We start from the raw sequence: 13,456 nt of genomic DNA on the forward strand, positions 1-13,456 counted from the left end.
CAGTGTACAAACTACTCTATGGAAATATTAGCTATATATTAGCTACTTCATGAGTTTTTAATATTTCAGATGTTTATACAGGTAGTAGTAAAGTGTCATCTAGTTAAATTCCTGTTTATTAAAAATAACCCCAAAAGAAAATCTATTCTCTTAATTTTTTTTAAACAATCTACTGGTGTGCTCAGACATCAACGAACTGTACTGTACTTTTGACTAAAATTACTTCACACAGACACAGTGGAACATGGTCGAGGGAACTATACTTTTGACTTAGCGGACTTCAAGTGAAGGCTAATAAAGCAGTTTGTTGTTGCTTTTGATGACAGCATATCTCTGCGATCAGACAGCAATGCTCCTGATAAAGAAAACAGGTGTTTGATGCTCCCATTGTCGATAGCACTTGAAAAGTCTTGAACTGCGTGTGGTGTAATCTGGCTTCCGCTTTATCTAGCTACAGTAATCCCAGTCTTATCTCACCCGCCCTGAGCAAAATCATCACGAGGGTCTTTCTCTGACAGGTTTTTGATGCCTTTTCATTGTGACAGGGATTTTAATGAGGCAACCAGTAATTGCTCCAAAATCACAGTAATTACACGCAAAAGACAGGTCGTAATTTTTATTTTCTCCAGAATCCAGCCAAGAACAGTGAATCACCGTATCTGGGTGGTCTGAAGAGCCGGCAGGAGAGGGAAATGGCTCTGAGAGATCTGTCCCCAGGTACACGCTGACATTTCACACTCACGATTATCTGTACCGTGATTGGCTGCTGAAAGCAATCAATCATCAAACGACACGCCTCCCACAATGCACAGAGAATATGAAAGCAGAGGGGATTCTTTGCACAGTGAACCATATTGCAGGTATGTTTGCGTTTATCTGGCGTAATAAAACTGCCACGGTCTCTTGTGGCAAATATAGACTGTGCATTTGTGAATCGTACACATTCCAGATAAAGTATTTTTCATAAAAGAACAAAAGCGAGAGGGGCCACACCCCAGAGTGCACCTGAAAACATCACAGCGTTCCTCACGTCTCTCTAAAGTCAATCAAAAGCCTCTCAAAAGCACAAATACAAATCAACACAAGTTTGATCTTTGCGCCGCATCCCTTTTAATGTTTTTTGGAAAAGATGTTGAATAATTTAACGCTCGCGATTAAATCCAGGACATGTCAAGTTACAGTAAGTAAAAAAAAAACGAAGAAACTCTTCACAAGCAAGCAACGCTCTGAACACACTGATCTGCTCAAAGTGTTTCTCGGTGCCAAACAGCCACCAATTAGAGATTTTGGAAGTGCTATATAAACAGAAAGGGGTGGGTTGAGTGTTTTAGATTATGGGGAACATTAATATTTACATTTTTAGGAGTAACCGAATGAATTCTTAATGTAGCATGAATGTTGAATGAACAAAAATAGTTGGCATTCTGGTAACAGTGTCCTGTTTGTACAAGAATTGCTTGGGAATGGACATTGCTGCCATATGGTGTCCAAAGTCATCATTAAGACATGCACTGAAAGAACACATCTCTCATTGATAATAAAAGAGGTTAAATTGAAAGACCACCATAATCAAACCCGGTTTTCATTTGGCTTCAAATCGCATAACCGTCACACGAGTCTTTTGGCTGGACCTTTGAATGCAAACTTGGTGAAATCCATTATAGATTTAATCTCCTGATCCTTCTGTTTGTCACTCTATGACAACAGCTCTCTGCTCTATATGTGACGAGAATGCCAATCGAGGTCTCTGGGGTAAATGAAGCTCCTGTTTCATGAAACCGGCGAAATCATGTTGATGCCTCGTTCAGGCTGATATACTTAAGTCAATCCCTGCATCCTCTTTCCTTCATAATGTGCTGTTTTAAGCATATTGAAAAAGCGAAATAGTGTTATTTTCTTGGCATTCATCTTAACTCCAGCCTCTCAAAGAAAATAAAGTGCTCCTTTTGTATGACTCATATAATATTGGAGATTAGCAAAAGGATTTCACACTTATTATTCACTGGTGTTTTCACTCACAGTTTATCCTCAAAGGGTTCTGCAAATCAATATCATCCACTATTTATCAATGACATGTTAGCAATACATGCTGGAGTAGACAGGAAAAGGATAAATGGTCCACAGGTGCAGGCAGCTATAAATCACCATGCACAAATGACTTCTCGCTTTTCCTTTATCTGCAAATAACTCCAAATCAAGACAAATCATCCTGGCACAAAATAATTGCACTTATCCACAGAGATTCATTTTCATTTAAATGCAATTAATCATCTCTCAGGAATCTGCCTCATGTATCATCACTTTTGTACAATGGAATTCCGGAATTTCATTTTTAAATGATGTCTTTATACTTGTATTTAACCACTGAACAAAAGACTGCCACTTCCAGCATGCCATTTTGATTATAAAAATAAATATTCATGTGAGTGATTTTTTTTGTTTTTTTATCAGTCACCATTACATTGTTTTCTTTTAAACTGCATGTTGCAACAACATCTTCATATTGGACTTACAAGGCAAGAAACTGGAAATAAATATTGATATATATATATAGGAATATTGGTCTTTATTGATACATCTCAAAGATTTGCACTTAAAGTTTTACATAAAAAATAATATAGAAATAGATATTGCGACTTTTTCATTGAATTAAAACAATTTAAAAATCCTAATTACAATTTTGTGTAATTATTCCAAATTCTTGTTCCTTATAGTTAAACTGCTGAACTAGGTCAGTTTGTGGCAGGTATATTTTGTGCGTTTTTGGAAGGCAAGGTCTGCATTTCAGTGATATTTTCTATGTCTCCTTGAAAGTTATTTCTGTATGTGGTCAAATGAAGAACCAGACGGTTCTATCTTCAAAGTAGCTGCTGGGATCATGTCTATCTGCTACCTTTTCAAAAACCTCATAAAGGTTCACAGAATTTATTTCAACCTCTGACTCAGGCAGCTCTTTTAAAACTTAGGGACAGGATCAGAAAAATCAGAATTCAAATAACCAGCTTGATGTTTGTAGTCTGATTACATAATCCAGATACATTTAGTCCATTATAATATTACAACAAAAAATGCATCAAAGACAGTTAAAGCAGAAGTAATACAGATGTGACCCAGTGGTTCTAATCTACATTCAGTTCAGTTATGAGAGAGTGTTTACACGGACAATCAATCAATGAGCGCAGCTACTCAATACTTCAACAGACAGTAGAGTCTATTGAGCCTGTGACAATATCTATGAATATGAGAGCAGAGCAAACAGAGCATATTGTGCATGCATTCACCACAGATGTTCTAGCACCTCGACAAAAACGAACTCACAACTTTTGAATAAATAAATCCATATAATAGTCATGTTTGTGAGGCAAATGAGATGCAGAATACATGCTCTCTGTATACAGTACAGTAAGTGTAAATTGTTCAACAGTTTTAACACTTTAAACACGTAACATTATATATTTAGCATGCATACACTGGTTGCCTAAAGTGGCAACTGTCCCCACCCATAAGCAAAACTTCCTAATTCACAAAAATCCCTCCTTAACTGTAGGTACAAACAAACACGTATGTAAAAAATCTCCGATTAAACGTGTAAGGTTTTCTTTCAGTGTTATACAGGCATGCTTTTCTATTATCACGCAACATTTAAAGATTCTATTCATTACAGTGCTATTCCCGACAGAATTAATATAAGTTTTCAGATAACTTATTTTCGTATAAACGAGGCTGGTGTGTTCTAAATGAGGTTTTATTCTAGCAGAGGCGTAAACGCACGCGCATTTTTTTTCTCCAGCTGCGTGTACTGTCAAACCGGACCCCGGTTTTGTTTTGTTTTTTTTCTTACCTGCACGAAACTGTGATCTCCACTTTGGTGGCGGGGATGTTCCCCGTCAGTGGGTCGAACTCGTAGACCGAAGCCATGTCCTCGAGTTTGTCCATGATGTCTCCCTCCATGAGCGCGCGCGGCTCGGGGCAGTTCCACGGCTCGCGCAGCCTGGCCCCGCGGAGGCTTTCACGGTCCCGCTCGGACCAACCCGGAGTTTGCAAGGCCAGGGTATTAACGAAGAGCCCCCCCTACAACTCAAAAAACTTTAATGGGACTAAGTCGGGGGGAAGTCGCTTACAACTGGGCTGGAAAATCGGGTGGTCAGCTGCGGTTCATCACCAGAGAGAGAAAGATCTCCTCTGCACATCAAGTGCTCTACATGTGCGCTCGTTAAGAGCATCCAGCGCTCTCCAGCCCTTCCCTACTATCTTCAACACGCCCATGCGTACTACCGCGCTCTCCACTACACTAAGCATACGCGGTATCCTTATAGCGCTGCATAGGGGTTGGATTACAAGCAAATAAAAGTCGAATCAAAAATCTGTTGTGCCAAAAGACACTATTTTAAGGTACATATCATAATCTGATTTTATCATGGGTAAAGGGTGGATTTTTGGCCACCAGTGTTAAATTAATATTTTAACTACTTACTCGTTTAAAAATACTATTAAAATTTAATTAAATGAATATTTTTTTCTGTCGTATAGTTGCTATAAGGTTGCCTTAGCAACTTGGCACATTCACACAGAATTCAACTGATGTTTGGTCACAGGACATCTGCTCATCCAATCAGAATTTAGAGTTCTTTCCAGAATTAGTTTTTCCTCCGTCTGAAACCTGGTTTTACTGTTCCCATAATGTTTGCCTCAGTGTCCTCTGTATTATTCTGCGTTTACATTATAATCCAATGCAGATTAACCATCTGATGCAAACCCTCCACTAATGAGGCTGATTCTGTGCTAAAGCTGATGAAAGTGGTGAAGCACCTCTGAAATATCACCACTATTCTCTACTGCAGAGGACAGATGTGTAATTCTCCAAAAATGCATCCCTAATTTTGAGAATAGAGAGAGAGAGAGATTGGGAATGATTATATTCTTGTTTCTTGATTTTCTTCTTTTTTATTTCATAATTAATGCATCAGGGTGTTAAAAAATTGCACAGCTTTAGTAATCAAAAGCATCAAGACACTTGTCCAACAAATCCATTGTGAATTCACACTATTTTAGTGTAAAAACACTAAGCTCTGAGCTAGAATTGTTGGAAAGTCTATAAATTCAGCACCACCACGCGTGGACAGCTCCCGAGAGCCAAAGTGAACAAGTACAGTGTGTTTCCCAAAAGGCAAACTTGTTGAATAGCAGCTTAACCACATAAAAGCCAGCCATTATTTGCAAACACTTTTCCTGTTGCCTAATAGCCCAATGTTCAGTGTTTGTTCAAACATCTTATGGAGAGAAAAAAAAGAACAATGATGTGGCTAATCTCTTTCTTTTTAATGGGAACTGTAAAAAAAACATGCAATTAACGTGCCCTTTCTTTTATTTTATAGGAACGTTGCACACATTGTTATTAATTTCAATAGTCCCACTGCAGCAGCACTTTTCAGAACTAAATCACCATTTCCAAGAAACGCCAGCGCACAGAACAAATGTACTAATGCGGCAAATTCACACAAAGTTCTGCTATTCCATATTTGTGGCTCTGAGCAGAGGCAGAATCCTCGCAGCCACATTTTTTTCTCCCCAAGGATGCAAGTCTATTAAAAGCAAAAGTGATTGTTTTCATCCCTTTTCCTTGGATGACTTAAGTAGAGTGGTCTTAAGCTCCTGGGCGAGAGACAGGCGCCACTTTGGAAATCAATGGGCAGGAAAACAGCTTCACACTGGCACCGCGACCACCCTCACCTCCCCTTCCTCTCCCGAATGAGTCATGATTGTAAAGGCCACGTTAAAGCAAGAGGGCGTCCGGATGGGGGTGTGGGTGGACGCGAGGACGCGCAGATGTGCTTCTGATTTTGAAGTCTAATTGAGCCTCATGCGGTGCCTTCAGCACCACAGCAACAAGAACCAGTGCCCATATTCAACTTTGACCCTGTGACAAATACTAATTAACACCCAGTGCCAACAAAAGCACGTTAGGTGATCTGAAGGCAACGCCAGGGTGAGGATGGGCCACAAAACTGGATCTGCGCACTGGTAAACGCACCAGATGGGTAGGCAAGGCTGCCACGGAGAACAAAGACAGGAAAAAAGAATGTTTTCCATAATGTCAGCCAAACTGCACCATTCACTGTGATTTGGGGCTTTAATTACTGTGTTTCGCTCACATTGCGTCAATGGGGCCAGAAATAAGTCTATCTGGGTGCAATTAAACGGAGGGAATTGAAGGGGTAAGGTCCAAATGAAGACCCTTGCAAGGGCTTGATAAGATGATTAATACGGGTGCGAAAAGGTCCGGGGGTCAAAAACAGACAGGGTTATACTTCCCGTCCTGCTTGGCGTCTAAGCCAGAATTTGTGTGACATCACATCCATTGTGGTGCCATCTTTTAAATAGGAGCCTAAGATAACAATCTAACAGCTCACAGGTGCTCGAAAGGCCATCGGCTGCTAGCGAACGGCTGGCAAACGCTCATGAATAAATTACATCCCCACCACCAACAGCAATTCTTGCCTCGTTTTTTCCCTCCCACCAGTGTGTTTTCCAGTCCCTGGCAAAGAATAGAGGTGGTTGAGGACTTTTTCAAAGCGGCCCATTCCTACGGCCTAATCTCTGCCAAGCACAGTGCACTAGACTAATCCAAGCATGTGTTGGAAGCTGGGGACTCTCGGCTGTCTCCTTTCATGTATTTGATGCTAATACTAGCAGCCCTGCAGGCGGCTGTTGGCTCCTTCTCAAACTCCATTAGAGAGTAAAGGTCACTCTCTAGGGGCTTCCTGATGTTGGGAGAGGAACTTGCACTTCGGTCTTTGATAACATGCCTGCACATGTTATCTCGGCAAGAAGGTAATGTTTTACCTCGGTCGCCGGATGAAAGGTCGAAGGAAGTGCCTTCGTTATATCGCATTCCCCACTAGCTGCGACGCATTCATATGTGAGACGGCTCCCCAGAGTTGGCACCATGATAGACCTAGCTTTCTACCCAGCCATGGCGCTGATCTATTTCTTCGGCGTGTTTCAGGCAAGCAAGGACAATCGTGTGGATTTGCCCGACAGCGCTTCGGTCAATGTCTTCTGCCTGTTTGTGCTGATTCAGCCGCTGTGTTTGATTATAGGTGGATACACGGGGATGGCCACGTATTTGATTTCTGCATACGTCTCCTACAATGCCCTGCCCTGGAAAAAGCCTCCAGTGGGTCAGCAGGAGGATACGGAGAAAAAGAAGAAGAAAAAGAAGGCAAAGACTAATTAAGACACTCTTAATTAAGACTTCAAACAACAGCTTTGCGTAGGCAGGAACGAAGTGCAAATTCAAAGCCGTGTGCTGGATCTCAAGCGTATTCCAAGATCACTGTACTTTTTATGAAGAGGATAATGATTAATTTACTACAAAGAAGAGACTCTGCATTCCTTGCCAGGATACCTGGATGTTCATTGTTTGTTTGTTTTTCTCAGCTGTAAAGTTCAACCTTTGGTCAACAGAACCTTTCCTCTACTTAAAGAGAAACAGAAGGAAGTTATAAGGATGTACAGTCGTGCGTGCTGGATTGTGTTTGTGTCAAGTTGATCGACAGCAGTGGATCGATGGACTGGCTGCCTCTTTAAATGCCACTTTCACAATGTAGTTACACACCAGTTTGTAAAGACTCTCTCCAAACACCATTTAAAGAGGTTGTAATTTGGAAGGACTTCGATTTTTGGTCAAACTGCAACATTTTTGTCTATACCCGACCTTACTTGTACATCACATATATAATTCATGTTCAATCATGAACAGCTTGCTCTCTGTATTTTTTTTTCATGCTTGGGTGTTATTCTCTATGAATGTGCCAGAATGAACAAAATTAGCTGGTCACATTCAGATTGTACACTAAATTAAAAGATATTTTATATATTTAATATTTTACATAATAAATGCTCAACTTTCAAGTTTCACCTTTATATATTGTTTGTATTATCCACAGTGCAAACAGTTTAATAAATGTTAATATAATAAAAAATAAAAAGTAAGCAAGCAAAGTGCAAACTTCCAGACATATATTTGCACTTCCAGAACTGTTTCAACGTCAACTGCCTGCTGGTTGCATTTTTTTATATTAATATTAATTTTATAATATATTAATTTTATATTTTATAGATAACTATACACACATACATTCATACATACAATTATTTACCAAAAAAAATCTAGGATTATCTTCATATTAGAAATCCACTGGAAATGTATCTTCTTTTCCCCATTAGAATAGATCTACAACATATGACATGCCACCCATCTCTATTGTTTGTGTCAAATGACTTAAATAACCAGTCAGTTAATAATAACTAGAGGTAAACTGTGCAGCCTACCATAATGTGTGATGTGGGTTAGATGTGGGCTGCTTTTTAATCAGCTTCCTAGTTCAGCAGTCAGGGCACTAATCAATGAGTCTCAATCACAAAATCCTTCCAGTCCACTGGAATGTTCGCTCCCTGGAAAATCCCACAATGCACTGCAAAAACCAGGAAGCATCAATGCTCACTATGCTCCCTTACCAGAAATTACAGTCACATTCCTTACGTGGGAACATAAAATGCATAAGCCAACCAAAAAAATATTATATGTCGGCATAAACACATCACTAGAAAGGTAGTGAACGCATCTAACTTGCATTTATAATAAATTTGGCTGAAATTATGCATGGATATGTAACAGAACAATGTGTTTAAAGAGTTTAAAAATAATATCAAAAAGATATACAGGGATATAATTTTAATGGTAGGTTTATTTGAACAGTGAGAGACAGATTAACAACAAAAAAATTCTGAAAAATGCATTTCAAAAAAGGTATAAATTGATTTGCATTTTAATGAGTGAAATAATTATTAGATTCCTTATAAGTCAGCAATATTTCTGGCTCTCAGGTGTCTTTTATACAGGTAATGAGCAGAGATTACTTGATTAACACTTTCTTAAGGGGAGTGCTCATAATCTCAATTTGTTACCAGTATAAAAGACATCTGTCCACAGAAGCAATCAATCAGTCAGATTCCAAACTCTCCACCATGACCAAGACCACAGAGCTGTCCAAGGATGTCAGGGACAAGATTGTAGACCTATATAAGGCTGGAAAGAGCTACAAGACCATCGCCAAGCAGCTTGCTGAGAAGTTGACAACAGTTGGTGCGATTATTCGCAAATGGAAGAAACACAACACAACCGTAAGTCTTTCTCGGTCTGGGACTCCATGCAAAATCTCACCTCGTGGAGTTTCAATGATCATGAGAACGGTGAGGAATCAGCCCAGAACTACAGAGGAGGACCTTGTTAATGATCTCAAGGCAGCTGGGACCATAGTCACCAAGAAAACAATTGGTAAAACGCTACGTTGTGAAGGACTGAAATCCTGCAGCGCCCACAAGGTCCCAATGCTCAAGGAAGCACATGTACAGGCCCGTCTGAAGTTTGCCAATGAACATCTGAATGATTCAGAGGAGAACTGGGTGAAAGTGTTGTGGTCAGATGAGACCAAACTCAAGCTCTTTGGCATCAACTCAACTCGCCGTGTTTGGAGGAGGAGGAATGCTGCCTATGATCCCAAGAACACCATCCCCACCGTCAAACATAGGTGTTTTTCTGCTAAGGGGACAGGACAACTGCATCGCATCAAATGGATCTTGGGTGAGAACCTCCTTCCCTCAGCCAGGGCATTGAAAATGAGTCGTAGATGGGTTGACAATGACATGACAATGACCCTAAACCGATGGCCAAGGCAACAAAATAGTGGCTCAAGAAGAAGATCATTAAGGTCCTGGAGTGGCCTAGCCTCCAGACCTTAATCCCATTGAAAATCTGAGCTGAAGGTTCTAGTTGCCTAACATCAGCCTTGAAACCTTAATGACTTGGAGAGGATCTGCAAAGAAGAGTGGGACAGAATCCCTCCTGAGATGTGTGCAAACCTGGTGGACAACTACATGAAACATCTGACCTCTGTGATTGCCAACAAGGGTTTTGCCACCAAGTACTAAGTCATGTTTTGCAAAGGGGTCAAATACTTATTTCACTCATTAAAATGCAAATCAATTCATAACTTTTTTGAAATGCGTTTTTCTGGAATGTTTTGTTGTTATTCTGTCTCACTGTTCAAATAAACCTACCGTTAAAATTGTAGACTGATCATTTCCGTACAAAATCAGCAGGGGATCAAATCAAATCAATTTTTCCCTCACCGTAGGTCCTGCCTGTTGTTAATTAATACCAGCAATGACATTTCACAATGCTCTACGTAGTCATGTCACCGGAAATTGAGTAATCACCGTCTAAGTGTGTAGTGAGGCAGGGTCCTTACCAGTGCCAGGATTCATGTACGTGATATACATGATGATGATTCACAAGCTCATGAGCAGTGTTGCCATGTCTGTAACAAGACCAATACAAAACCTCCTTTCAGGGGGTTCCACCTCAGTCGGAATCATGGGGGTGGGGCAATAGTATAAAAGTATCACAATTTCACAGGAAAAATGTGTACTTGGCAACACTGCTTGGAAGCTAATTGAGATGCACCCTAGGTCCTGTGAAAGGGGGAAAAAAGCAGATTATAGTTTATTTTTCTTACAATGCCTAACCCTACTGGCCACATAGTTAGGCAGCCTATGTTGTAATGTTATATCAGTTTAGATGTTCTTATCCAAATCTTACCTCCAAAGCGCTCTCCTCTTTCACCGTTTGTCTCTCTCTAACACTCTCTCACACTTTTACGCTTGATTTTTTTTTACTGTCAGCCTGCAGCTTTGTTTTCAGTAGAGAAGTCTCTTGCAAACTGTGTAAAAGCGGGTCATCAGCGAGCACACAGCCTAGTGCAGAGCAGAGACAGCGGTCCCCCTGCGGTGAGCTCAATGAGCCCTGGCCTCTCGGCACCCAGCGATCACAGCGCAGCCACGGCACCCACCGCCTCTGACTCAATCTCTCATTATCACCCCTCAGCAGACTCCGCAGGAAGCAGCGGTGGCCCTAAGAGCATGGGGAGTGAAGACCGCCTCAGCACCGCAGCTCGAGGGGTTCAGAATCACGGCCAAGGGGTGGGACCGCCAAAAAATGGCAGATGTGCCTCAGCAAGATACACGGAGATGAATGAAAGGCTTGTGCTAACGTCTGACTGCATGTGTCATGACTCCTCCAGAGCATATTAAGCATTTCCTGGCAAGTCTAATAGTCGTAGACTTTAGTCATGCCATTTAAGCATAGCAACAGCTTAATAGAGTAGTTTTCCATCTTGTTTATTTACCCATATGTCATTCCAGTCTCAAATTTTCAGAATTTCTTTCATTGAGCACAAGATGATTAAAGAATGAACTCTTTTCCACATAATGAATGTAAATAGGGACTTAGCTCTAGTATGGACTACTTTTAGCATACCTTACTGGTGTTTTTTTAATCATACTCCACACATTCAGAAGCCAGACAAATTCTTTGTGTGGCAAATATTAAACGCTTTAAAGTGTCATTCACTGAAAATTTTACCCTGTGCATTAATTTAAAAATGGCAGCATTAATGTGGCAATGTTTTTTAGTCAGTTCCAGGGTTAATCTCAACAACAAATTCAGATGAAAATGTTTATTAACAGGTTTTTGAATTTCGTCAATGATAAGGATGTGCATTTTACGGTTTATAAATTATTTTAATTAAAACATACTGTTGACGCAAGATATAAACCATGCAGTAACATTTTTGTTTTAAGAATATTATTAATATCGGGGATTGAGCTGTATAAACTGAAGTGCTTTGTTAGTGGGTTAATTAAGTTGCCTCCGCATGCTATTGTAGATGTCCTACTGTACTTCACTTCTGAAGTCATAATTATGTGTTTGTTTCTGTTCAAGTGCTTTGTTGTCAGAAAGAATAGGAATCATGGAAGTTCATTCTTGTCCATTTCTTAGGGAAATCCTACTAAAGTCTAAATGTATTGAAGATATTCAACCAATATCTATTGGATATTGGATATCTAATGGAATTTGACTAAAATGCAGTGTCTCATTCGTCAACAAGCACATAAACATTCAATGCATTATCTAGATTACTCTAAAATAAATACTGTTCTACTGAGTAAAATGCTTATGCTTTAAGTGATCATTTATATACATACATATGCATGACTGTAACAACAAGAAAAAGCATGTTGTGGGAAAAAAATATTAAAACTTAAGTCACTACAGCAATGCTTTCCTCCTCCGCCATGTTTACTGTACGCTCATTTTAGAAACATTAATTTATCCCATATATAGTTTCCCAGTCATAAATATGATTTCAGATGCCATTCATGTACAATTTCTGACTAGCAAACCCATACACTGTAAAAAAATAAGATGACCAATAAGTTATGCCGACATGCCATGTTATGCCGTATTTTTACATAACTTTTTTTTAATGAGTTGAAGTAAAGCAATTTTCAATTTTATTTAAAAAAATATTATTTTAAGTTGTACAAGGTTTAACTTGTTTTTTTAAGCCAGTTTAATCTAAATTTAAATTGAAATGACTTCTAGGTTGACTGTACTGAGCAGAGATTACTTGATTAACACTTTCTTAAGGGGAAAGTTTTTCAATAAATGCAACATGTCACAATAAAATTGCTTTTTTTTTTTAGCACAGTGGCTGATTTGTAGCTTCCTATGTCGGTTTTTTGACCGCAAGTGTGACTATTTTTTATTTGTATTTTTTGACCCTTTAACATATCCGAATCAGTGAATTTTTTTTTTTTTTTTTTTTTGTGCTCACATAAACAACAACAAAAGTCACCAAGTGTCATCTCATTCTGATGAAGCTATAATTTCAAAACATACAATTTGGGTTATTTTATTTATTTATTTATTTATTGTAAACTGTTCACTCAAAGGTTCTTTAGGAAACCAAAAATGGTTCTTTTATGGCATCACTGCAAAATTTAAAGCTTTTATTGTTAAGAGTGCAGAACCAAATCTGACTAAAATTAAAGTAAATCTAATTTATCAAACATAAGAAACATTATTGACTAAATTTGAAGAAAAATTTTTTTTTTGAAAAAACAAATAGATATTGAATAAAAGTGAAAATGGTAATACACATGTGCATGCACCCACACAACATGGCTTCAAAGAAAATTTAGAAATATACTGCATAAGACATACAGTATGAACCATTTACATTACGTTTTTTTTTTTTTTTTTTTATCATTTTGTAGCTCAACACTCACTTACATATGGGCAGCCTGTACATTCTTCAACATTTCTCCATTTGTGTTAAACAGTGGAAAGCAAGTCATATGGGATTGGAACAACAAAACTAGTCCTACTCCTCAACACTGAAGATGAAATTGAGAAAGGGAGGGTGTGATGGAAGATGTTTGTAAACGGTCTAAAACAGAGCGTACACTTTTAGGGCCGTATCGCCTCAATCACAAGTTGATGCCACTCGTCCATCATCATCCTACAGTCCTCCCGAGGAAAGGAAGACAA

General features: G+C 39.1%; 1 protein-coding gene across 1 annotated transcript in view; it reads right to left on the bottom strand.

The window, feature by feature from the left end:
- cpne5b (copine Vb) overlaps positions 1–4,169 on the bottom strand; it is a 177,738-nt gene extending 173,569 nt beyond the window's left edge. The window contains exon 1 of the mRNA XM_073825851.1: positions 3,842–4,169. Within this exon, the coding sequence (XP_073681952.1) occupies positions 3,842–3,951 (110 nt within the window). The 5' untranslated portion in view covers positions 3,952–4,169. The remainder of the gene's footprint in view (positions 1–3,841) is intronic.
- Positions 4,170–13,456: the final 9,287 nt, after the last annotated feature.

This window comes from Garra rufa, chromosome 20 (assembly GCF_049309525.1).
Source record: "Garra rufa chromosome 20, GarRuf1.0, whole genome shotgun sequence".
Taxonomy (NCBI): domain Eukaryota; kingdom Metazoa; phylum Chordata; class Actinopteri; order Cypriniformes; family Cyprinidae; genus Garra; species Garra rufa.